Source organism: Eptatretus burgeri, chromosome 1, assembly GCF_056783735.1.
Source record: "Eptatretus burgeri isolate ZD-2024b chromosome 1, Ebu_testis_v1, whole genome shotgun sequence".
In the NCBI taxonomy this organism is placed as follows: domain Eukaryota; kingdom Metazoa; phylum Chordata; class Myxini; order Myxiniformes; family Myxinidae; genus Eptatretus; species Eptatretus burgeri.
Genome location: NC_140961.1, coordinates 128,967,331 through 128,995,208, shown reverse-complemented (window position 1 = coordinate 128,995,208; position 27,878 = coordinate 128,967,331). Strand labels below are relative to the sequence as shown.

The following is a 27,878-nucleotide window of genomic DNA, read 5'->3' as shown; positions in this document are numbered from 1 at the left end:
CGCGGAGCGTGCAGGGACCCGGTGCGAGCAGCTGGATGGCCTCCTCCAGGAACGAGGGGAGGGAGTATGCCCCCTTGAGGCGAGTCACGACCAGGTGAGTTCGGTCGTGCTTTGCGAGGTTGAGGGGACGGGTGCTGTGGACGGGTGCACGGAGAGCTTGGGGGGTGTAGAGGCCCCGGAGACCCTTGTGGGGACACGAATCCCCAGTGTGGTTGTCCCTGTGTGTGTGGTGCAAGGTGTGAGTGCGTCCCCGTGTGTGGAAGCGACCCCGTGTGTGAGTGGTGTGGTGGCGATGGTGCCGGAGTGCGTGCTTCCCAGCACGCCGTGTGTGGATGAGGCACCGTGTGTGAGAGAGGCCGTGTGTGTGGATGAAACGGCCAGTATGAATGAGGCACCACGTGTGAGTGGTGTGGTGGCGATGTTGCCGGAGTACGTGCTTCCCAGTACACCGTGTGTGGATGAGGCACGGAGTGTGAGTGAGGCACCGCGGGTGAGTGCCCCCGCGTGTATGAGTGAGGCACGGTGTGTGGATGAGGCACCGCGGGTGAGTGCCCCCGCGTGTGTGAGTAGTATGGTTTGTGTGAGTAGTGAGGCACGCGTGAGTGAACGGCCGTGTGCAAGGTCGCTGTGTGCAAGGGAGACCGTGTGTGTGAGAGAGCGGTATGTGAGGGAGATGTCGGTTGGCATGCGGGAGCACGCAGCCGCGTCTCCCGGTGTGAATGTGATGGAGTGGACTGTGTGCGTCGTAACACGCAGGTGTGCGTGGGTTGAATGGAGGCGACGACGGAGACATGTAAGGAACGAAAGCCGGGTAGCGGCTGTAGCTGTTTCAAGGACCGTGCCGGGTTCACCCAGCAGTGAGCACGCGGTTCGTGCTGTGCAACGCACGAGACCACCACGTGCTCGCTTGCGAGAGTGAAGTCCCGGTCCGGAAACGCACGCGGTGGATTTGCCGATCCCGCGGACGGACAAAGTTTAGGCAGGTAAATGGATTTGGACCGGACGGGTTCTCCACGCGATCGTGTGTGTTAAGCTCCAACGGGCAAAGCACATGTGTTCGCGTGGGGAACCCCTCGAGACGTGGGGCTTGTGTTTTTTTTTTTATGCGCACGGTGACGTCATGGCTGCACGTGTGGTTGGAATCCGGCAGGAGGGGTATCCCGGCCGGATGGGACCGTCCAAGGAAGGACGAGGAACACGTGCAGCTGCATGACGTCACGGGCAGGTGCAAAGTGCGCGAGCTCTGAGTTGCCGCGCAGGTGCTGCGCGTGAAAAAAAAACAAAAAAAAAAAAACAAGCCTCACTTTCGGGTGCACAGGATTCCTGGGCAAGGGGTGAAAGACCCCCTTACCTGGGCACAGGATGGAAACTAGTTAGGGGGAAGGGTTAGCTTAGCTAGACCGACTTCATGGGGCAGGGGTAAGTCCTCATGGAGTCCGTGGAATGGATTAGATAGAGGGATTGTAGCGAGATTTAGGTTGGGAAATAAAATGGGATTATTTTGAGGACATGGACAGACTTGTGGATGTGTAGAGGGGACGTAGCTTAGCTACGTAGTGTTAAAAGGAACGTGCTACTAGTTTAAGGGACGACGTGGGAGCACGAGTTAGGGGATGTAGTTAGGAGGATGGCAGAGTTCAGTGGTGTGTGTGTTGAAGAGTTGTTGGTGAGTTGTGAGGTGAGTACTTGGTGAGTGAGTGAGGCCAGCGGGTCTGTGTGTATGGAGCGAATGGGGAATGCATGGTGCGATGAGTGATTGGGGGGAGGAGTGACTCCCGCCCAAGGGACCCCGGGGTCAGAGTAAAGTGAGTTAGGGGGTTAGTCAAATTGAAAAATGGAGGTCGTTTTGTTGTTGGTGGGAAAGTAGGCTCGAGACCCATTTGGAGGGGTGCAGGAGCCCTGTTGACGGGCTTGGGAGCGTGGCTGCGAAAGGTGAGTATCGCTGAGAGGGTACCCTGGGCACCAGGCTAGTCGGCCGCGGTAGGCCATGGGCCCATGGGGGGCCGGGATAGAGTAGTGGGCACGGGTGCGCCTGCTTGGTGCGGGGGCCCGGGGCGCCATTAGCCGCGTGGGCAGTGTTGTGGGCACGGGTGACCCTCGGAAAGGGGCCCGGGAGGCCGGCCTGCCACGTGTGCGTTTCAGGGGAGGTGCCATGGGGGGCACTCCCCAGTGTTAGGGAGCTGGTAGGCTCGGAGGCAGTGTAGTGCCCGGGGGTGCCATAGCGGGAGATTCGGCAGAGGGTCGTGCCTGCCAGAGAGAGCCACGTGTCCCAGCCAGGAGACCGTGTGAGGGCACGGAGAGAAAATTGGGGGGCGAGGCCCGAAATTGTGAGGACACCAACACAGGCGACGGGAATCTGGGTTGTTAGAACCAATAGTTTAAGCGAGAGGCGCTTGTTGAAAGCCCCGGGGTAGTTTAACAGTTAAATGGTTAGGGTAGATTAGGAGATGTACCCCTCCGCACCATCCATCCCCTCGCTGTCGTTGTGGGCCGCTGGACCCACTTGGTGTTAAGATCGCCGAACTCTGGGGAGGCCATTCTGAGGCTTCGTTGGGCCTCGACACAGGACGTTAGCTCTCCCTTGTTCCCCTCTGGGAAGGGAACGTAGGGGTTGGGAGTAGGCTAGGTGACAGAATAGGTTAGCCGAACAAGGACGATAAAGGGGGTTCGGGGACGATTTATAGTGGGGAGTTAAAAAAAAAAAAAAATTAAGTTGGGGCTAAATTGGGGTTTGACAAATTAAGGGAGTGGGTATGTACAGTGACAGGCAAAGGCGATAGGTTGGGAGGGAGACAGGTAGGTAGGTCCGAGCCCGCCTTCCAAGTGGCCAGCACCACCGCACTCCCTCCACCAACCTCCACTGAACGGCAAAGGCTGGCCAACTTCATCGGCTGGCCGTGTTTTGCTGCAAGGCAGAGGCCGGCAAACTTCATCGGCAGTTGTTGTTGTGCTGCAAGGCCTGTACCGGCCAGTTCATCTGCTGGCTGTTTTTCTTCGAGGCCTGTGCCGGCCAGTTCATCTGCCGGCTGTGTTTGCCTGCAACGGTCTTCTTCTGCGGGCTGTGTTTGCCTGCAGCGGTCTTCTTCTGCGGGCTGTGTTTGCCTGCTGCCTTTGCCATGCCATGCCCACTGCCCACGTTCACCAGCCCCGTTCAATTTTTGCTTTGCCCCCCCCCCCCCTGTTCATTTCCATGTGCGTCAGGATCAAGGCAACAGTTTGCAAGCTGCAAGAACTGCCCTGTTGGCAGCTACAACACGGGCCTGCAGTGGCGGCCCGTGCACCGTGTTTGTGTTCATGCATCCATTCGTTGTGCTCATTGCGTGTGCCACTTGAGCTGGCACGGAGACTGCGTTGTGCAGCCCAAGCACCGTTGTGGTTCACTGCGTTCAGTTCAAAAGGGAAGGCCTTGGACTGCGTGTGAGCAGCCAGCCACGTTCCCTGTCACCTGCATTGTATTGAGTCAGAGACTGCATGTGGGCAGCCTGGCTCCCTGCTAACTGCTTTTCTTTTGCAGAGTTCAGTGATCCTGGGCCATGGTTTAGTGTAAAATTTGTAAGTTAAGGTTAAGATGTACTGTAAATATGAGTGCGCCCCCGGCATGTTTGTCTTAGCGCCGGCAATTTTATTTAAGTCGTCCGTATGAGTGAGTTTGTTTAGATAGTTACGCAGCCCTCAGGTTATTTATTTTGGGGACACGAATACCATGAATGTCGCACTCAGGGATCCGTAGGTAAAATGTACTAGGGGAAAACTACACATGATGGCAAACGAAAATTTGACGACTCGGGACGAGTCTGTAAAAAGGGAAGGGGGTAGTGTTGTGGTTACCAAATTCGCAAACCACCATTCAGGTCCCTTAGGTGAGGTATCTCGGTAAGTACATGTGTAGTTAGGTCCAAACCCGTTGTCTAGTGGGAATACATGTCATTTATGCGAGCTGCGACTCTTCAGGATAGCCGTTTTTCTTTTACTATCTTTATTTTGGACCAACCGCCATGATCACAACCACAACATCAACCACCGACCACAACCACCGCTTCACCACAACCGCCACGACCTTCACGTCACACCTCGCAACCGTAGCATCGCCACCGTTCTTGCCCCGCTGTGGGTACCGGTGTTGGACTCGTGCAGGGCGCACGTTGAACAGCGTGTACAAAATCACGGATTTTGTGCTTCAAAAACGGATCAAAAACGACACACGCCCACTTTTTGTCGTCCAATCGGTGAGCGAGGGGCGATTTGGCCCCGCCTCCAGAACGATCGATATATGCAAATTTGTGGATCAAAAAGCCTTCACGCCCACTTTTTCTCGGGCCAATGGGGAGCGAGGTGAAAGGTCAAAGGGAGGGGGTCAAAGGCGAAGTTACGGGGGGATAAAAGGACGGTGTTCGTCAGTCAGAACGAGAAGGAGAACGAGAACGAGAAGGAGTCGGAACGGGGGGGACGAGTGTGGAAGTCTGGAGCCCGAAGCCTGCAGTGGCTGGAGAAGCTGAAGAGAGTCGGACGAGGGAGGGGGTGCTCGCGTCGGTGCCAGGAGCTGCACGCCCGAGGGAGGCCGGCAGCGCGACCTGGCCGAGGTGGAGACGCACACCAGGGATAATAAAGATCCTCTATACCCCGAGCATCAGCAATCCCCTCCTGTTTCCCCCCGCGCTGAGATAGTGCGACCAAGGGGGCCCCGTTCCCACCCCCTACCAGACACCGTCCACGAGGCCCGCGGGTTGCGGGGCCATCGCCGCTCCGCGTCTCATCACCAGACGGGTAGGCGCGACCCGGTCTCGGCCTCAGGCCTGCCTCATTCTTGAGGGTATTTCTTTTCCTTGGTTTTGGGTATGTGTTGTCGGCGCCGTCTGTGAAGTAGAATTGTATAAGTGTTGCCGTGTGCTCGGTAGTCGGTATTAGCTCTGCATTGTTTTCACTTTTATATTTGCTTTTTGTGTAAATGGAAGTGTGTTTTCTTTTTTTTGTGTGCTTTTGGTGGAATTGTATTTGTGTGCTTCCCGTGTGCCGCGAATAAATGTGCTTTATTGTTGAACTGTTCTCCCGCTTCGCTTCGTCTTTTCTCCCATTGAATCCTCATCTTGCTTCACGTAAAGGGTTGGTAGTGGGCTGAGTACGCCCGATAATTAATCGAACCGTCGAGGTCGACGATAACACCGCTCGGTTATTCTGATAGTACGGAACGGGTCGCTTAAGTGGCCCGTGTCCGAAGTCGACCTGCGGCGAGGTGCGATCGCCCGGTCTACCCTCCGCGTGGGTACTTAGGTAGGTCGAATTTGGCGAGCAACCCTATCCCACGTGGGGGCTGATTGGCTCGATCGCGGTGAGACCGAAAGGTCCACCCGTGACTGGTTCCCGGCGTTAGTCCGAGAGGGTCATGACTGGATTGTCCGTCCGGTGGGCGACGTGCCGCGATTCGAGTTACGTGGCCGTTCGCACGCCGGCGGGCGCGAAATCCGCAACAGTATATATATCCCTGTGTTGTAAGAGGCGACCAGGGTTGCGTCAGGAAGGGCATCCGGCGTAAAACCTATGCCAAATCACGATGCGGATCATACGGATGATCCGCTGGTATGATCCGCTGTGGTGACCCCTGACGGGAGCAGCCGAAAGAAGAAGAAGAAGACATATATATGTATACATCTATATATACACATATATACATATATATATATATATATATATATATATATATATATACATATATATATATATATATACATATATATATATATACACATATATATATATATATATATATATATATATATATATATATATATATATATATATATATATATATATATACACATATATATATACATATATATATATATATATATATACATATATACACATATATATATACATATATATATATATATATATATATATATATATATATATATATATATATAGAGTGGATATATATATATATATATATATATATATATATATATATATATATATATATATATACATACATATATATACATACATATATATACATATATATATATATATACATATATATATATTGTTGTAGATTTCCCGCCCGTCGGCGTGCGAGCAACCGCGTCTAGCCAATCGCGGTCGCTTCGCCCACCGAACGGACAATCCATTCGCGTGCAGTACAGGCCACATGGAACTTTACACACACGCTCGCTTGGAGAACCCGTCCGATCCGAATTCACATTTCCAGCCTAACTTCTGTCCGTCCCGTGGGATCGGCTTGTATCCACCGCTGACGTTTCCAGACCGGATTTCACTCGCGCAGACGCGCGCGTGGCGGCCTCGTGCGTAGCACAGCACGGACCCCGCACTCGTTGCTGTACCAATCCGGCACATTCCTCTAAACAGCTACGGCCGCTACCCGGCTTTTGTCACTCATCTGTCGCAGTCGTAGTCACCATTCAACGCGCACACTCCTGCATGCCACGACGCTCACACACCTCACCATTACAATAGGACATGCGGTTGCGGTCTCCCGCATGCTAACCGCCATCTCCCTCTCATACAGCCACCTCACACACGTGGTCTCTCTCACACATCGCCTTTCACTCACACACACCATACTACTCACACACGCAGTTCTTTCCACACACGGTGCTTCATCCACACGCGGTGCTTCATCCACATGTGGTGTTTCATCCACACGCGGTGCCTCATCCACACGCGGTGCTCCATCCACACGCGGCGTTTCATCCACACCCGGTGTTTCATCCACACACGGTGCTTCATCCACACAAGGTGCCTCATCCACACAAGGTGTTTCATCCACACACGGTGCTTCATCCACACAAGGTGCCTCATCCACACACGGTGTTTAATCCATACACTGTGCTTCATCCACACACGGTGTTTCATACACATGCGGTGCTTCACCCACACACGGTGCTCCATCCACACACGGTGCTCCATCCACACACGGTGCTCCATCCACACGCGGTGCTCCATCCACACGCGGTGTTTCATCCACACGCGGTGTTTAATCCACACACGGTGTTTCATCCACACACGGTGCTTCATCCACACACGGTGCTTCATCCCCACACGGTGATCCATCCACATCATGCGTGCTGGAAAGCAAGCATTTCGGCACACTCGCCAACACATTTCGACACCACACACACCGGAACAACCACGCTGGGAATTAGCACCACCACAAGGGGTCCCGGGGGTTTCCATAACCCCCAAGCTCCGTGTGCACCCGTTCAGAGCACTCGCCCCCTCTACCTCGCAAGGCTCGACCAGACCCAGCTGGTCATGATCTGCTTCAAGGGGGCACATTCCCTACCCTCGTTCCTGAAGGAGGCTATCCAGGTGCTTGCACCGGGTCACGACACCTTCCCCGAGCTCCGCCTCATGGTCCCTCACTACCTCTGTGTGTGTGCGTTCGTTTTTAGTTTCTTCCACCCCGTCCAATTCATCCTCTATCTCCCGTGTCTCTGTTTCTGTGACTATTTGCGTTTCCGTCACCTTGTTTGTTTCCTTCGTCTCCACTATTATTTCTGCCGTCGTTACCTCGTGTCTCGTCTTACACGTTTCAGTCTCCCCTTTTAATTTTTCCCTCTCCGTCACCGTCACTCTCTCTGCCGTTACGAATCTCGTCCAACACGTCTCCCGTATTATTTTGTCCTCCACCGCGGGGCCGACACAGTCCCCACTCCCCCTCAGCTCGCTCGCTACAGCACATGGCGTCGCCATTTTGAGCTCCACTGCCCGCGTTTCACTCCTCACAATTGCCACGATTGTCTTTTGCCCAGCCTGGAGATCCAGCCCCATGTGCTGCATTTCACCCCGCATTTCTTTCATTTCGTTTTTCATCTCTTCCTTCATGCCATCCATTTTGCTTTGTATATTTGTCTCCATTTTTCCCATCAACGCCTTGAGCATGTCTCTTACGTCAAATAACCACGTGGCAGTCGGTTCGCCATTTTCGGGCGCGGATCTGCCAGGGACTGAGGAGGGATTTTGACGGAGGAGGGGAGGGGGGTGTCATACACCGCGCCCCCTGCCACTGCGCCCATTGCGGACTCTGCATTTGTTTGTGGGGGGTGTTCAACCTGCATAATGGGCATGTTCTGCATGGTCATTTCGCCCTGAGCTATGATTTCTAACATTTCTAAATTCATTACCCCCTGCTCCCGTTTGCCTTGAACTGCCATCTTGCGTATCAGAAATAATTTAAATCCGGTTCCGTTAATTTAGTGTGGAGGGGATGAATCTGTACCCCACGTCCTGACACCAGTGTTGTAGATTTCCCGCCCGTCGGCTTGCGAGCGACCGCGTCTAGCCAATAGCAGTCGCTTCGCCCACCGAACGGACAATCCAATCCAGCTTTCCGGATCAACGCCGGAAACCAGCCACGGGTTTGTTTGTAACCACACCACAACCTTGTCCGCACTCTACCCACGCTACAGTGTCCGATCGCCAAATCTTCGATTTACCTAATTATTCGCGTGGGTAGGTGACCGAGAGATTGTACCTCAACGGGACCGCTTGGAAACGAGCCGCTTAAGCAGCTCGCTTCCTTTTGGGATAACCGAGCGGGGTATTATCGCGCAGTCCCGTTGGACCCGAACACTTCACCGGCTATTTAAAAACCAACTATATTCCGAGTGTATGATGGCAGCTAAATTAAGGGAAGAGGACGCAACGAACAGGTTTACATTCACACAAGGACATTTATTATAATAAAGCATGTATGCAAATAAACAAGGCAAAACACATGTGCAATTATACAAGCAACAAAAGCACGACAAAAGAACAACGACCGACTATACGAAATGCGATGCAAACATTTACAGCACACGAAGCACTTAACAATTTCCTACTTATTAGACGGGCCCCGGACACACGTACGCACACACACACACACACCCAATAAATGGTGGCAGAGGCCTTTAATAACAAGCTCCAGCTCGGAGGACAGGTGAGCTGAAACCCAGAAACCCAGAGCCTATCTCGAACCTCTCCACCTCGTGTGGACTTCAAGTTGATGTTTAAATGTGATGTGTTGAGAAGGGTAAAGAATAGATCCCCTCTCTTATGGGAAGCTTTTTTTCTTTACGACAGACAGGTTTACACACATTTGTTTCGCGAGCTCTGACGTCCGCCATTATTTTTCCTCAGCAAAGTTCTTTCGCGAGCTTTGACGCCCGCCCTTATTTTTCCTCAACAACGTTCTTTCTCAAGTTCTGACACCCGCCATTATTTTTCTCAGCATTTCTTTCGCGAGCTCTGACACGCGCCCTTATTTTTCCTCAACAACGATCTTTCGCGAGCGCCGATGCCCACCTTTTTTGAGAGCGCACTAGTCATCATGGTAACCGTGCGCAAGTGGGGCGGGTGAGTTTGGGGCGGCCTGCGCCCGCCGAGACGGCCCGCAGATATTAAATGAATTGGAGGTCCGTTCTGAGGCGAAAAGAAAGCCAGAGAGAAAGAAGTTAGAGCAGGGAGGAAAATAACGAAAAGAAAGCCAGGGAGAGAGAAATAAGCAAGAGAAGTAAGCACGAGAAGCGAGCAAGAAGCTGGTGTAAGCGCGCAAAAGAGGAGCAGAAAGCGAACGTGTGGTTCGCGTGTGGGTGCCTAACCAGCTCCAACGAGAAAATTCGTCCTTCCCGGTGCTTGAGCAAGCGAGTGTGTGGTGCGCGTGTGGGTGTGAGCAGTGCCGACAACGAGTGAGGCATGGGTCGGTCACCAATGTGTGAGGCGCGGGTCAGTCACCAACGGACCGTGTGGGTCACTGGACGTCACCAGTTTAGTGAAGTGTGAGAAGCTGCCCGTGTCGCAGCACCAGGGTCTAAACCCGCGACAGATGATCTCGGTGCCCTCCCAGACGTCGATTGGCATTCAAGGCTGTTCGCAAGAGGGTGCACGGCAGGGCTGGGTGCTGGTGAAGGACGTGACACGCACGCACACATTTCCGGACGTTTTCACTTCACGGCAAACTACTCTCTGGTGAGTGAGACAACTCTTCTTCTCCCCCTGAATGATCTGCTGGGTACCCTTGTCTGTGTTTAGCTGTAAGTAAGTCAACCCTCGATAAGCATCTGCTCTTTCTCTCTTTCCTGGCATTTTGATTGATTTTGCTATGAATTTATTCTTTATTTACCTCAGAAAATAAAAAGTTATTTTCATTTATTTATTTTATTATTGATAAAACATTTGTCGATTTCCAACCAGTCCGTGTTTGTCCTTTTCTTCCATTGCTAGCATTGTCCGAACCTTGATAGACTGGGAGGTAATTACTCGAGATTTGACCAAAAATAGTCGGCACGCACCAGCGGTTAAAACGCTCGGCTGCCCTAATTAAAATCTAATCGAGATAACATTGATGCATTGCCGAGGGTGCGCTCCCTGCTCAGGTAACCACATGACCTCTAGTTAAACGGCACAATTAGATGGTGGACACTGGAAATCATGTTTAGCTGGGTGGCGTTCGTGGTTGTAAAACAACCCACCATGCCACAACTTTAATTGTGAGCAGTGGCCCCTGGTCCGGCTCTTCCGAGGTCAACCGGGGATTAATCCCCCTGAGTGACAAGCTGGTGCCTCGGTACCCATGGCCGCAACAATATATATCTACATGTATATGTATATGTATATATATATATATATATATATATATATATATATATATATATATATATATATATATATATATATATATATATATATATATATCTTCTTCTTCTTCTTCTTTCGGCTGCTCCTGTTAAGGGTCGCCACAGCGGATCATCCGTATGATCCGCATAGTGATTTGGCACATGTTTTACGCCGGATGCCCTTCCTGACGCAACCCTGGTCGCCTCTTACGACCCAGGGATATGGTATACCTATTTTAACCGGGGTATACACCGGCCCAGTATACTGGTACTCATTTCGCCGACCTCGGAAGGATGACAGGCTGAGTCAACCGTCTGGTGTATTAATTCAGTGGCCCAACGGGGCTTGAAATCAGGACCTTTTGGATCCCAAGCCGCTGCCCTAACCACTGCGCCAACACCAGGCTCATATATATATATATATATATATATATATATATATATATATATATATATATATATACATATATATATATATATATATATATATATACATATATATATATATATATATATATATATATATATATATATATATACATATATATATATACATATATATATATATACATATATATATATATATATATATGTATATATATATATATATATATACATATATATACATGTTCTCCTTTCGGCTGCTCCCGTTAGAGGTCGCCACAGCGGATCATCCGTTATGATCCGCATACTGATTTGGCACAGGTTTTACGCCGGATGCGTAAAACTACAAGGAACTACAGGGAGAAATGAGGAAAGTAGAGTAGAGTACCCATAAGTTGGAACAAGAGAAGAGCGAACTGAATAAAAGAATAGAGGAGGAGCAAATTAGTAACTCCCAGGATAGGAAGAGCTTGGAGGAAGAATGGAAAACAAAGCTGGAAAAGGAAAAACGGGAGAAAGGTTGGAGTATGCGGAGATGAGCAAGAAATTATGGGAAAAAGCTTCTGAATTACAGAAACACCAAAGCAAAGAGAGGGAATTACAAAACGAGCTGAGGATGTTAAGAGAGGAAAGAAAGAGAACGGAGAATGAAACGTTAAGGAACCACACTGTGCAGATCGAACAGTAAGAAGCCAAGGAAAGATTAAAGAATGAAATGGAAGAAAGAGCAGTGAAAGAACGACGAATGAAACAGGAAAAGGAAATCAACCAATTGAAAGAAACGACGAGATTGGAGAAGGAAGAACACGAGAGACAGTGGGAGAGGAAACAAAAAGAAGGACAAGAACAACTAAAGGAGAAAGCAAGGTTGAAGTACGCGGAGATAGTGAAAGAACGACAAAGGAAACAGGAAAAGGAAAACAACCAATTGAAAGAAACGACGAGATTGGAGAATGAAGAACATGAGAGAGGGTGGGATAGAAAACAAAAAGAAAACGAATTTGAAATTGACCAACTAAAGGAGAGAGCAAAATTGGAGTACACAGAGATGGAAAAACTCCAGAAAGATAACAAACAACTAAAAAGGCTCAGAGAGGAAGAACGACTCAAATGGAAAGGAAAATGGAGCCAGGAAGTAGAACAGCACAATAATATGGGAGGTGTGGCATCACCACAGGGAGGAATGTTAGTGGTGTGGGACTCGATTGACATCACTCGTCGGATGACACCACAATGAGAGAAAACCCTGGTGATGGAGACATTGAGGGAGCATACGGGGTTCTTGACGAATGAAATACATTTTGAGCAGGTCCAGCATGTGGAGCTGACAGCCCCAGAGGAGTGTGGCGAACCGATGATGAGCAACCTGCTGGAGAGAAGCGACCGGGCAGAGGTGACTCTGGAACGAAGCAGGTACGTGGGCACATGCATACATGGTGCGGACGATGAGTTTAAGGTAGAAATTGAATTTTATGTTAATGAAGAGACTCTGCCCGATGGGGTGCACGTATGCGTGACCCCTGAATGTGTATGTGGAGTGCCTGTGAATGAATGCTGTGAGCCCACACTCCAGACTACAGCACCGGTATGTGCTGCCGAGGCCGAAACGTGTGTGGGTACTCACGTGGCGTTCGGGAATGTAACCCTGGAGTGCGAGGCGGTTGGTCAGTGCGCCGGCAAGGTTGAAGGTGTGGAATGTCAACACATAACCTTGGAATGTATGCAGCCTGCTGTGTGTGGGAGTCCTGAGCGTGGAATGAGTGGTGACATGGGAAATAGAAATGCCACCAGGACAGAACTTGACACAGGGGACAACCATAATGGACAACTCCGCATGGGTTCTTACAGAGTTAGAGGTGCTGCATCCAGGAGCAGGCTTTAGAAATTGGATTTTAATTTCTCTCTCAGCCTCACAGGAGCTTTGGGGTGGAGCGCAGATGAGTAGCGGGTGGCACTGGCGTGTGTCACTTGGTCTTCAAACCTTTCTGAGCACACGAGGGGTTTGGCTATCTGAGTGGGGTTTATCTGTCTTGAAGGAGTTATGGAGAAGAGGGGGAGGCCACTTCTCCGATTGGGGTTTACCTGATTTCCGTGAACCCTGGAGAAGAGGGGGGGGCGCTCCTCGGATTGGGGTTTACCTGATTTCCATGTACCCTGGAGAAGAGGGGGGGCGCTCCCCCGATTGGGGTTTACCTGACTTCCGCGAACCCTGGAGAAAAGGAGGGGGTGGACCACAACCCCAATTGAGACGTAACCCCTATGAGCCGTGGTGGAAAGGCGGCGGGGTCATGTAATGGGAAATGAGGGATTCGTTCCCTCACTTCCCTCCCAATGAGCCAAAGAAGCAGGCCATATTGGGATGTCAGAAATTTTGATTGAAAATTATAGAGAGTGGTTGCAAATTGAGAGATGACAGAAGGGATAAGAGTGGCACGAGCGGATTTGGGTGACTATTGAAAAAAAGTGGTGGAGACATTGCAGGCAGAGCGTCAAACACACCTGAAACAAGTGGATGACAAAGAGTGGCTTGTTTGAGGAAGGATTGAAATGCCTGGTTGGAGCCGTGCAGAGGTTCCATGGGCTGGTGAAGAGATTTTGATGTTTCGTTTAAATTGTTGGAAATAAACGATTAGGGCAGTGTGGAGGAGGCCAGCGGACGACGGACGTAGTGACAAATTGATTGTGGTTTTATGAAAAAGTGTATCAGTTAAATTTGATGACCAAGTGGTATCCGAAGGACTGGTGTGTTTTTGTTTTCACATAAAAGTGAAAGGTGTTGGATGGTGTTGTGGACTGGGTGTGTGGCACTGTGGAATGAATGACTAAAGCGTTTGGGTGAATGGCGTGATTGTGCAAATGAGGAGAGTGAGTGTGAACAACGTACCCTGTCGGTAGGAGTCTCCGAACCAAGTTAGTGTAGGTTAGGGGGACTTAGAGGATTTGACATGGATTCTGGCTGCTGTTGCATTGTGCAGGCGGACTGCGAGGGGTAGGTGCAGGCCAAGGTATGGGGATACTGGCTGGTAGTGTGACATGGTATTGGAAGTTGATGAGTCGGGAAAGAGGGCACCAGGGCTTTGGGGGTTCCTGGCAGGTGAAGGCTGTCGGAGGTGCCAGGAGAGCACGGTAGGGTTCAGTGCCAGGAGAGCACGGTAGGGTTCAGTGCCAGGAGAGCACGGTAGGGTTCAGTGCCAGGAGAGCACAGTGTAGTTGCTATGAGAGCACAGTATGGGTGCTAGGAGAGCACAGTATGGGGGCTAGAGAAAGCCACCCCTTAGTTAGGAGTGCCAGAAGCATGCTCAGGTGAACCCCGAGATCGGTGGGTGTCCTCCACCCCCAATTGGAAGCAGGCAAAGAGACCTAGTAGTAGTCACACTCCCCAGCCAGCGAGTTTTGCCTGGCACCACCAAATGAAAAAAAAGACAAATAAGGGCTTTGCCCAGGTTTAATAGAATGGAACAGCCAGGGTTTCCTTATTTTTTGGAGTAGGAGGCTACCACTGAAAAGTAGCAGGTTACCATCACCACGAGTGAAGCGAGCACAGCTGCATGGCCGGGGTCCAGGGCCCGCCCAGGGCCCTCGAACCCGGAGGATCCTAGATGGCTGGAGATGCATTCTAGCATGATTTCTGACATGAAATGGTTCTCATATTATCATGCTGTTGGGGTGGAAAAAACTCTACAAAAACAGGTGGTTAGGCCAATACTTGCATTAACATACTGACTGACTGACTGGTTGACTGGTTGACTGAAATTCAGCTATACTGTATAGTTAGTTCAAGTCTATGGTACATGCATGTACCTGCGGTACCAGTATTCAGTTGGCCGGTTCACAGCTGCTCATACTTGGACTTCACTTCAGTGAATAAACGGCGATTTTCAGTGCAAATAACCACGAATAATAACATGTACAAAAGCTGCTTTAAGCTTATAGGCTAATTACTTTATAAATTAAAAAGGCACAACGGGTGGCCATGTATTTTGGAGCCGCATCACTTGACAAAAGCTCAAAATGGACAAGGTGAAACACATGTTTCGTGAAACAACAACAACGTCGCACTTGCAAGAGTGCAAGTTTAGACCAATTACTGATGGCCAGAAGCTTACCTCCCATGTCTTTGGACTTCTTCGAAAATCCAAAGTCAAACAGGGATTTTCGTTTCGATGCCATCGTTTCAGAACCGAAACTGCGAGGCCTACAAAGTTTAATTTCTTGAGGTCATTGCTGTATGGTATCAGGGTATCAGGCCAACAGTCCAAAACGAGGCTAAAGCAGAGAATTATCTATTGCAGGAGGCATGTTTTAGCTGCTTGTGTTATTTTTAGGCCAGTGTTGTGCTAGACCTGGCGAGAGTACTAACAGTAAAAGTAAGCCCGCTTTTATCGAAATACTAATGTGTTTTCATCTCGAATTTCAAAACAGGGGGGTGTAGAGATTTTGTGGTGACCAAAAAAAAAAATAAAAAATCGAAAAATCGGCGCTGAAGTAGGCGGCGACCTTTGACATTTTTTCTCTGAGTAGATGGCTGTGGGTCGCCGGTAACCGGCTTCTAAGGAAACCCCTGGAACAGAGTGCCAGGTCGGGAAAAAAATGGGTCATTAGGATCATTTTAGCCATAGCAGGGTTTGTTTTGTTGTTCAGAGCAAAAAGTAAATGGTTGGGTTTGATGGACTCTCCGCACCATTCATGCGTGACACCTGGTACGAGTAATGTTGATGGGAAAATTGTTAGCAAGGGTCAGGCTAGGCCACCCTCTCCAAGTGGCAGAGAGGCCACCAGTATGTCATGAGCACACACCCACGAAGATAACGTTTGAGTAAGAAACACACCATCCTGTCAGTGAAGAAAAAAAAAGGGAGAAAAAAAAATGGGAACGTATGAGGAAGACCATACCAAAACAAGTCCTGCCAAAGCAAGTCAGGCAAGGAAGGTTAAGGGTAAACTCCATCTCACCTGGTCTGAGGTCATCACACCCACCTACATCCTCAAGAACACCTCCAAACTGCAATTGTTTACCATCGATATCACCGTGCCACCATTGCTGTGTCACCTGCTATCCAATGCAGGGCTTGTTGCCAGCTGCTACTTGTGAGTAGGCCATATGGGCCAAAGCGTTTTTGTGGGCCATTGAGGCCAAAGTGCCATTTTGTGGGCCGTTGCAGCCAAAGATTCATGCCATTTTGTGGGCTCAGTGGGCCGAAGAACTCTTTGTGAGATTAGGTCACTGGGCCGACTGAACTCACCTGGTGAGAGGCTAATAAGGCCACGAAGTGAGGAAACCCTCAGGGGTGAATGGACAATACTGCCGGGAGGGGGCATGAAGGAGCGAATACGTGAAATAACTTTGAACCTTTGAATGTTCTGCTCCTATGCAAATGTTGGTGTTAAAAGTAAAATTGAATGCCCTCCTGTTCAAATCCATAATTAGAATATTAAGTAGTGTACATAGAGTGTGAATTTGTTTGTTAGATTGGTGACCCGACACACTAGGATAGGGACATGGCAATCTTACTGACACTTTGGTTTTTGGAGTTAAGTGCTTCTCATGTTGTGGGTTAGAGTAAGTGGGAGATCTGTGCTGTACGTTTGACAGGGCCATTGCTGTGGGCTGCTCCAGATGGAGGCTCGGGAGAGCCTCGGGAGAAAGGTGGGGGTAGTGTTGCGGAAATGGCCCTTAGTGGGTTATTAAATATAGGATTAGCCCAGATCCACCATTAAATGCTTGTTTAGCCAGGTTGTTTGGTAAATGGACGCTACATGTGTGTCGGGAGGTGTAAGAGGCTGTTCATCGTTGGTACATTGGTGGTGGACCGAGAGGTTCCTCTTTTTCCTTCCTCTCTCCAGACAATAGTGCCCACCCAGCGCTGAGAGGGGGAGTGGCCGAGAGAAGGAAGTGAAACTGAAGGGAGGAGCCAGTGGGCTTCGAGGCGAGCGAGAAAAGGAAAGGCAGTGGTGAATCGGCCGGGAGAGAAAACTGGACCTGAGTGCGCCGAGTCTGCCCTCGGCTGGATGAGAAACGACTGGTGGGGTCGTGATCTGCTGTGTAGGGGAGAGCTGTGTCTGTCTGCGATCTGCTTCATGAAGGAGGCAGGAGAAACGACTAGAGGCTGCCTGCACGTCGAGTCGGCGATCGACTTTCATGAGAAGGACCTCGACACGTTTGTCGATCCGCCTGCCGGAGCCCAACATCTCGACTTGGCCTGGTCTGGTGAACAGGACAGGCCTGGATTTGTATGCTGGACCTTGTGCGAAACCAGCAGAAACCGACCATCGATCTGACGTCTTGTTCCGTCAACATTACGCGGGGTCAGAACGCATGGAGGCCGCGTGCGTGGGCGGTGCGACAAAAGGAGGACGTGTACCATCTTGCCACGCGGCGTGCTCGAGCTTGGGGCTCGAATCCGTGGACATCGGATTGTCACGAGCCACATTCGTGGTTTTGACACTTTCCTCTCGTCCATGAAACATCACCAAGTACTCTGTCTTGTCTGTATGCTGTCCGTGTCTTGTTTGCATGTCGTTTAAGGTTTATCTCATTAGAGTTCCCTTCGAAACCCATAATCCGTAGCCCCCTAGTTAAGAACGGGTTATAGATTAATTATAACATTGTCGTGACTGCTTTGCTTGTGTCGTATTCCCTGATGTCCCCAATAAATCTGGCTGATTCGTATGAAGTTGCCACTTTGAATTAATTCGTGCCGCATCGAGGAACGATCCGCTCGATTTGGATATAAAAACCAAAATGGTTACAGACTGGAAGACTCTGCTCGGTCTCTGACAAAACCATTCTGTAACTGGGGTCTATTCCCCCAGCTGGTAAGGTACAGGTGTATTTTGGTATCGTGGTTCGAGACGCGTAACCCGAGAATTGTGCCGAACCAGCCGGCGTTATAACCCCGGAGACGGCGGTGGTTAGGGTGGCGCCAAATCTGTAACATTTGGCTGTCAAGAGTAGTGTGCGAAAACCCAAACTGGTTACGGACAGTGATTGACGCACTCGTCCGAGCCCCCTCCACCCCCGGCTCCATAACAATATTGTTACGAATTTGGAAGCTTACTGCACACAACAGCCAGGTCCTATAGATCAGTTATATCGGTAAGTATGTGTTTCCAGTTAGGGCCCCGTCCTATGTTTAATGGGTGATTAATTGTACGTGCGCTGTGGACTATTTTATCGTTAGGATTTTTACATCCCCAACAACAACAACAACTCTCTGCTTTCGGCATTGTCCGCGCTCTTTGCTTACCGGCGAGCGAGCGCGTGCGTGGGTGGAGTTTAACATGGGCATGGCGTCCCTCTTTGGCCAATCGGCAAGGAGCGGGCGTCTCAGCCGCCCCGTCCCCCACCCCACACCATCGCCATTACGCACGTGAGCACATTACGCATATATATATATATATATATATATATATATATATATATATATATATATATATATATATATATATATATATATATATATATATATATACATATATATCTACATATTGTTACGGATTCAGCGGTGGCGGGGCGAACCCCAACTCTTGACCCCAGTGTTAAGGATCCACGGTGGGGGGATTCGAATGCTACACAAGTCGGCTCCAATCCGTAGCCTGTTTGGGTTTTCGCACATCACTCTCGACAGTGAAATGTTGAATATTCGGCGTCACTTAACCACCGCCGTCTCCGGGGTTATAACGCCGGCTGTTTCGGCACAGGCCACGGGTCACGCGCCTCGAATCGCGACACCAACGTACCCCTGGACCTTACCAGTTGGGGAAATAGACCCCGGTTACAGACTGTTTTTGTCAGAGACCGAGCAAATTCTGCCAGTCTGTAACCATTTTGGTTTTATATCCAAATCAAGCGGATCGTTCCTTGGCACAGCAGGAATTAATTCAAAGCGGCAACTTCATACGAATCAGCCAGATTTATTGGGGACACACTTGGGAACACGACACAAGTAAAGCATTCACGACAATGTCAGAATTAATCTCTAACCCGTTCTTAACTAGGGAGCTCCGGATTGCGGGTTTCGAAGGGGACCCTAACGAGATAAAACTTAGACAACATGCAAACAAGACATGGACAGCATGCAGACAAGACATAGAGTACTTGGTGATGCTTCATGGACGAGAGAAAAAGTGTCGGAGGCATGAATGTGGCTCGTGACAAGCCGATGTCTACGGATTCGAACGACCAAGCTGAAACACGCTGCGTAGCAAAATGGCGTCGTCCCTTTTCTTCTCCCGGCACCGCTTGCGCACGCAGCCTCAGCGCGTTCTGACCCCACGTAATGTCGACGGCACAAGACTGTCAGATCGATGGTGGGTATCAGCTGGTTTCTCACAAGGTCCAGTATACAAGTCCAGGCCTGGCCTGTTCACGAGACCAGGCCAAATTGAGGTGTTGGGCTCCGCAGGCTGGGTCCATGGCCGAGGAGGCACCGTCGGCCAAAACCACTCCTCCACAAAGTCGATCGCCCGACTCGACGTGCAGGCGGCCTCTCCCACTGCCAAAATGGCAGACTCGACGCGCAGGCAGTTTCTCTTACTGCCAAAACGGCAGACTTGGCGCGCTCAGTTTCCCTCTCGCCTCTCGGCCGACTGCAGTTTCACTTCTCCTTTTCTTCTGGGGCGCGCCCCTTTACGGAACCGACAGAAACTCAGGCTCAGTTACTCCCTCGGCAGATCCACCACTGCCTTTCCGGCGCTCGCTCGCCTCAAAGCCGACTGGCTCCTTCTTTCAGTTTCACTTCCTTCTTCAGGCCACTCCCCCTCTCAGAGCGCTGGGCGGAGTCTCGCCCGGAGAGGGGAACCAAGAAGAAGAACCTCTCAGTCCACCACCACTGTACAAACAATAAACACCCTCTTACACCTCCCGGCACACATGTAACATCCATTTACAGCACAACCTGGCTAAACATGCATTTAATGGGGGATCTGGGCTAATCCTATGTTAAATAACACACTAAGGGCCATTTCCACAACACTATATGTATATGTATATATATATATATATATATATATATATATATATATATATATATATATATATATATATATATGTATATATACAGTAGTACCTCGACTTACGAATTTAATTCGTTCTGGGAGTAATTTTGTAACCTGAAACCTTCGTAAGTAGAGACGCCTTTTGAATGTAAGTGCGCTAATCCGTTCCAAGCCCCGCAAAATTCGGACATTTTTTTAATAAATCATAAAAATGCATCAGAACATGAAACAAATACATGTTAAAATTAGATTACCGCACAATAAACATAAAACGAGAGGCACATAATGTAAAAAACAAAGAATAAAGGAAATAATAAAAATATTCATTTACCTTTTAACTGCGATTCTCGTTACTTTTTGGCCTCTTTGTTTACTGGTCCTTATCAGCAGTGTTTTTTGCCTCGCGTTTCGTGAAGAATTGATCCAATGACGTCTGCTTTTGCCGGCTTTTAACAATCCGTCGGAAATGCGCGAGGCAGACATCGTCATAGTGCGCGATAGCCCGACTTGTGAACACTTTTTCCGGGTGATTCTTTTCAACAAATTCCGAGACTTCATGGAATTTTCCTAAAATGTCTTTGATTTGGGCTGATGGAATAATGGCTGCCTCCTCCTCCTCCTCGTCCTCTTTGAACTCCTCCTGCACCGCGGTGTGTTGCATCACCTCCAATTCCTGCAGCTCCTTCGTCGAAAGCTCCTCGTTGTGCTCCTGAATCAGCTCGTTGATGTCCTCGTCATCCACCTCAAGAGCCATGCCCTTTCTCAGCGAAATAATTTCGCCATGGCGAAGAACAGAGTGAAGTCCAGTCCTCCTTTTAAACTTCTCGAACCACCCACGCGATGCTTTAAACTCCTGGTGTAGTCCTTGCGCCGAATTTCCCTCGCCTGTATCCTCCTTCACGAGGTCAGTGACGATGGCGGTTGCCTTTGCGCAAATTATGGCCTCTGTCACTGTGTCACCAGCGATCTCTTTCTCCTTTATCCACACGAGTAACAACCTCTCCATCTCATCGTTCACTGCCGACCTCCTCTTGGAAATGACAGAGAGGCCTTTGGAAGGAGCCGTAGCTTTTAGGGCTTCCTTTTGTTTTATTATCGTGCCAATCGTAGATATATTACGGCCATATTCTTTTGCGAGATCAATCAAACGCATCCCCTTTTCATACCTTTCTATTATCTCTTGCTTTGTTTGTATGGACAGAAAAACTTCTTCTTCTTTTCTCCTTGTCCACTTTTCTTCATTGCTTTCTTGGGGTCCATTGTGAATAAAAGTTACTGTAATCCACACGCGTACTGTACTGTAACACTGTCCGAGCACTTCGTAGCGGGACCATAGACTGTATACAGTATAACTATATTTACAGAGCGGGACGGGGACACGAAGAGCATGCTGGGATACACGCATACGCAAAGGGTTGCCAGGCAGATTTTAGGCGATAGCCAATGGCAGAGCAGCTACAAGTTTGTTTACGTTCGGGAAACTCTGGGAGCAGCGAAAAGCAGCGCGTACTGTACTGTATTTTTGACTTTGTATCCTGAAACGCCTTCGTAACTAGAGGCAATATTTTCCTGTTCAGGCGCTTCGTAACCTGAAACATTCGTATGTAGAGACATTCGTAAGTAGAGGTACCACTGTATATATGTGTGTGTGTGTGTGTGTGTGTGTGTGTGTGTGTGTGTGTGTGTGTGTGTGTGTGTGTGTGTGTGTGTGTGTGTGTGTGTGTGTGTATATATATATATATATATATATATATATATATATATATATATATATATATATATATATATATATATATATATATATATATATATATATGTATATATATATATATATGTATATATATATATATATATATATGTATATATATATATATATATATATATATATATGTATATATATATATATATATATTTCTATATATTGTTACGGTTGTGGAAATTCGCAGATCACCATATAGGTTCTTAGTTAGTTATGCCGATAAGTCCGTGTTCAGTTAGATTTCCCCACTGTTGTTTAATGGGCTTTATTCGTGTCACAGGGCTGTGATCCTTTGAGGTAGGTTTTTCTTTTTCTATCGTTATTTTGAACCAACCACCTAACCACCTTCGCCACTACGCCAGCTATCAATTCCCTTATTCTCCACGGACACATTACAACCATCTCTCCGCATTCATTAAATAAACGCGAGCAAAAGGAAGCCAAAGGAACTTCAATGGCGCACGGATTTTTCCCGCCTAATATTCCCGCCTGTTTTCTCCGCACTTGGTGTGGGGGAGGGGCGAGGAGGATCGTTCGCCATTGGTCGGTTCGTGGAATGAGGCGCTGGGAACGGAGAAACGCCCCTTTTCTGGAAGCTTCTCGCAGGAACCGGAAGGGGGCGGAGCAAAAAACGGGGAGGAGCAAGGGGTTGGACATAGGACGGGGCCCTAACTGGAACACACATACTTACCGATATAACTGATCTATAGGACCTGGCTGTTGTGTGCAGTAAGCTTCCAAATTCGTAACAATATTGTTACGGATCCGGGGTGGGGGGGAGGAGCAAGGGGACAAACTTACATCACTCCTCGCAGCGCCTCATATATATATATATATATATATATATATATATATATATATATATATATATATATATATATATATATATATATACATATATATAAATATATATATATATATATATATATATATATATATATATATATATATATATATATATACATATATATATATATATATACATATATATATATATACATATATATATATATATATATATATATACATATATATATATACATATATATATATATATATATATATATATATATATATATATATATATATATATATATATATATATATATATATATATATATATATATATATATATATATATATATATATATATATATATATATATATATATATATATATATATATATATATATATACATATATATATATACATATACATATATATATACATATATATATATATATATATATATATATATATATATATATATAGATATATATATAGTCATGCGCCGCTTAACGACGTTCCGGGCAACGACGGATCGCATATACGACGGATCTGCCAGCTCTGAAAAAAAAAAATGGAGCTGAAAAATTCCTGTCGCCGAGTGATGTCGTCGACGTCGCGCTGCCAGTCGTATAAAAATAGCACATACAATTATGTACGCTGTACAGTACTTAATACTTCATAATGATAATAAACGACAGTGTGGCCCTGTTACAATGCGATCGTTGAGGTCCATAAAATGTCATCGCGAAAAAACAGGATCGTGCGAAATCGGGATTCAAGTAAATCGGCTTTCAAACTGAACCAATGTTTGCACGTTTACCTTCTCGCAAGTAAATTACCTTTGAATTGGAGAATTCCGCGAATAAATCGTTGTTACAGTCGAAATTAAAACACGACTTTCTTTTTGGTGAAGCTTTTCATGTTGTTAAAACAATCGCACTGTTCCGAAAATATATATCACAATTGACAGGAGCTCGTTTCTTCATTTATAAATTACAACATCGATGCAATGATTACGTATTTATAAAATCCAAATGCTATTTATTCATCTTTCTATAATCGATGCGAGAGGAGATTGTGAGCTGCTGCCAGCAACACCGATAGCCGTCATGAACAGCACAAAGGTAAAACTAACGTTTTTGTGTGTTTTACCTTTGTCTTCCGTCTCTCTTGGATGTGTGTTACAATTGCCAACAGTATTCAGTACAGTAACATGCTGTACAGGTTTGTATCCGAGGAGCAATAGGCTATGCCATATAGCCTCGGTGTGTAGTTTTGCGTAAGTACGATGTTCGAAAATGATGTTCGAAAACGAAAACGAAAAAAAAAATGATGTTCGCACAACGACGACGTCGCTTAACGACGTGTTTCTCAGAACGTAACCCCGTCGTTAAGTGGCGCATGACTGTATATATATATATATATATATATATATATATATATATATATATATATATATATATATATATATATATATATATATATATATATATATATATATACAGAAATTGGGTCGCCAAAATTGGTGACCCTTATTGTTGGGTCGCCGAAATAGGTGACCCTTATTGTCAGTAATTCTGTCTGTTTCTTTGGATGTTTGTTTGGATGTTTGTTCGTTTGTCATCAGCATAATTGGTCGTAAACGTGGGCGGATTTTGACCAAACTCGGGTGGTAGGTACATCTTATGACCTCGTGCTTTGGAAATTGTGATGGTTGCTAGGGACGCTTTGGTTCCCCAGCAACAACCGAAAAACCTTCAAAATCGGTACCGTTCACGCAAAATCAATTCCGAAAGCCTTTATCCCACATGGGGTTATGAAATTTGGCACGAATGATCTGCAGGTGATGCTCTATCAAATATATTCCAGTTTTTGTGATATATGGAATACTTTACCCGCAGCACCCCCTACAATTAGTGCATGCGCGAAAATTGGTGAAAATTGAAGGTCCCCTAGCGACCAGGTGAGTGCATCGATACGAATGAAACTTTGCAGGTTCATGGTACTCAATGAGTATTACAACTTTGCCTCAGGACATATTGACCAATTTCGCTTAGGTCAGGGGTCAAAGGTCAATTAGTGCGAAAATCGATAATATGCGAGAGCTGGAGGTGCCTTCGCGCCAAATGCTACTCCTCCTAGGGTTATGGTCGGATGGTCAAAAAATTCACACTAATCGTCTGGAATACATTGTGCACAAATGATCGAGCCGGATTTTAGATTTAGATCTTTGTTCACCCACAGCACCCCCTCGAACTTTGGGGATTTCCGGCTTCAAACCGCATTTTCGGTACTTTTCATTCAAATGGATACCGAGTAGTTATCAGTAGATGGAACTGGATGAGATTTGATATACATAACCTTAAGGTGATTCCCTGCCTGCTATATGACATACATTTTGCTCTATATCTTATAGTTTCCATGCTCGGCGACCCATCGCCGCCTACCGGCATATATATATATATATATATATATATATATATATATATATATATATATATATATATATATATGTACAATGTATATGTAGGATTGCCCAGAATGAGTTATTGCATTAGTTTATGTGGTGAATAGACTTTTGGCTCTTGATAGACTTGGGTGGATAGACCAAGGGTTTGGGGAGAAAATGCGTTGAGGTTAGCCTGTGTATTCCAAGTGTGATCTTCCCATTCTCTTCCCACTTTTGAATCTCCTCAATGCACTAATAATCCACTTCACCAAACCTCAATTTAATAAACATTTGTTCTGGAGGAGAATAACGTCAAAACAACATACAATGGAATTACATTGACAACTTCATAGTTTTGCAACAAATCAAATATAACTGTAAGCAGAAATATATGGCATAGCATCCAATCTGTACAAAGACCAACTTTCTGCACAGGACAAGTTAATGATGATCTCTTGGACACATTTCAAAATAATCCAAAGCAAAAATGTAATACCTTACCTGTAAGAGCAGTTCTTTTTCTACAACTTCCTCTGTCTTTTTAATTAGTCTCCTTTGCAGAGTGTGAATCTTCTGAATAAGTTCAAAGGTGCTTGGGTCACTGCCCTGTAATAAATAAACGAACAAATGTATTTTTTTATTAAAAAAAAAGTCATCTCAAAGCAATTTTATCCCCGTCCTCACTTTTATGATGTCTCTGGTGGCTTCCACCAAGTGACGCTGTACAATACACATTTACATAGAGAGAACTGGGGTCCTCCTCCCAGCTTGAACCCTGGGGATGATTTTCTTTGTGGCCTAAAGCATTCCCAGGCACACCCAGAGTTACAACCACCAGCCAATGTTCAACTCATTCTGTCCAGCGGTTTAGGAGAGAATAGAAGCCAAACCAAAAACACACACAAGCACACAAACAAACAGACAGACAATTCACAAATTATAAACTGTACAGTGTGATTTGTTTTACAATGAGCAATGATTGCCACAAAAAACTTCTGTGAAACAAAAACTTAACATTCATTTCACAATCCTCAAATATGTCCATCAAATTATGGAGATTACAGAACCATTTTCTTTATAGAGCACTGAGAAATGATAGGGTTAACTGGAGTTTGTTGAGCAATTTTTAAGTTTAATGTATGGTCCTGTTGCTACATCACTTCATTGTGTGAAATCACTTGATCATTCAATAACAGACAGGAATATTAAATAGAAGGCCAGGAAAGACTTCATTTATATAGCCAGAGCAAAAGTAGTTGCAAACACAGCAGTCCGATTTAAACACCTTTAAGACACAAGTTTATTCAGTTATGTCTTCTGGACTTTCAAACGAAGAAATCACTGCTATTTCAGTCAAAAAAAAATGAAGTTTCATTAATAACTAGAAGGAGCTACCCGGAATTGGGAGGATGTGGGACTACTCGGCACTGACCAGGGATTAGGGTTACCTGGGGAGGAGTGTGTGTGTGTGTGTGTGTGTGTGTGTGTGTGTGTGTGTGTGTGTGTGTGTGTGTGTGTGTGTGTGTGTGTGTGTGTGTGTGTGTGTGTGTGTGTGTGTGTGGGGGGGATGTTAATCAGTGCTGCCCAGCTGGTTTAGTTTCCCAGCAGTAGTTTCGGGACATGGTCGACATTGAAAAGCTATGGAGTTATTGGCCTCATGGTGGTTCCTTTTTGCCTGCGGGCCAGCGGCAGCGTTGCCTGACCCACATCCCAATATACACTTTATAGCAGTATTTGGTGGCCTCAAAACGGACGTCAAGGACAATGTGTGGTCACTTAAAAAACCTTGCCCACATTCTAAAGTACCGAGACCCAAAATTTGGGGCCTCAAGGTGATACGGTTCGGCCATGAAAGAATAGCATACAAACAAACACACAAACATTTGAAAATATGTATATAGATTATATATCAACAACTCTACAAAAAAGCAACAGCATTGTCTAATCAGCAGTTGCAAAAAGTCTTCAAAGCTTTCATTATTAAATATATTTTCTCTCTCAACAAATTAAAGGTATATCAGCAGGAAATAGCCAAAATAAATGTGGTGTATATTAGGCCAATATATTAACTTGATGAAGAAGAACATTGCATAAACGGAAACATTTTCAAAACAAAATTTAAACTTTTCGCTCAATAATCTCACAATATCGTCATATCGAAACAATTTCATGGTCTCACCCTGTTTCTCCAAAAGGATCATCAAACAAATCCACCTATCTTTTTCCTTAATCATCAACTTGAAGACATTCAGTCTCTTGAACTTCTCTTGAACCAGCCATGACTTCTCTTGGGCCAACCACATTACAAAGTTGGCTTCCCAAGGCAGCCACAGATTTGGCATCCTTCGTCGATCTAAGTCTTTCCTTGGAAAATCAGGACCAATCAAGGTCTTCAAGGTCTTGGTTTATAGCCCAATGGAATACTGTTTTCCCCTAGAGGCTGGGGCCTTAGCATATAATATCTGTCTTACCTGGAATCTTGGCATATCCCGCAACGAGGTTCAAGGACAAGGTCTGTTGCTTTCACATCGCAGGCAGGACGGTGGACTCTGTTTTCTACTGCAGACTGTCCAACACTGTTCTCTCCACTCTGTCAGTTCTCTGACCCTCCCCGGCAACTTCAGGATGCACGTGTTTTTCCAGTAACCCTCTCCTGGTTAAACTTTCAAAATTCAGGCTGACTGCACAGCTCAACACTTTTATTCCTCACTTCTGTCAATGGAACTGCTTCCAGAGGCTGTTCTGTCTCACTATTCCCTCCAGGGTTTCCAGAAAGCAGTTCAGTGCAATCTCTTGTCATCCCCAATTCTCTCTCTATCGAGTGCAGCCTGTGGCTGCTGGTTGCATCATTGGTTGGGACGCGGCTATGCCGCTGATGCAGTGTCC

At 46.8% G+C, this 27,878-nt stretch overlaps 1 protein-coding gene and 1 pseudogene across 4 annotated transcripts in view; one reads left to right on the top strand and one right to left on the bottom strand.

The window, feature by feature from the left end:
• The window catches only part of CFAP58 (cilia and flagella associated protein 58), a 178,135-nt gene that overhangs the window by 25,783 nt on the left and 124,474 nt on the right, over positions 1-27,878 (bottom strand). For all 4 annotated transcript variants that reach the window (XR_015062292.1, XM_085897517.1, XM_085897509.1 and 1 more), the window contains one exon: positions 25,494-25,598. Coding sequence is in view for 3 of the 4 variants with exons in the window: in XM_085897517.1 (XP_085753643.1) it covers positions 25,494-25,598 (105 nt within the window). In the remaining variant the exon portion in view is untranslated. The remainder of the gene's footprint in view (positions 1-25,493; positions 25,599-27,878) is intronic.
• Positions 11,479-16,089, top strand: LOC147035397 (uncharacterized; annotated as a pseudogene).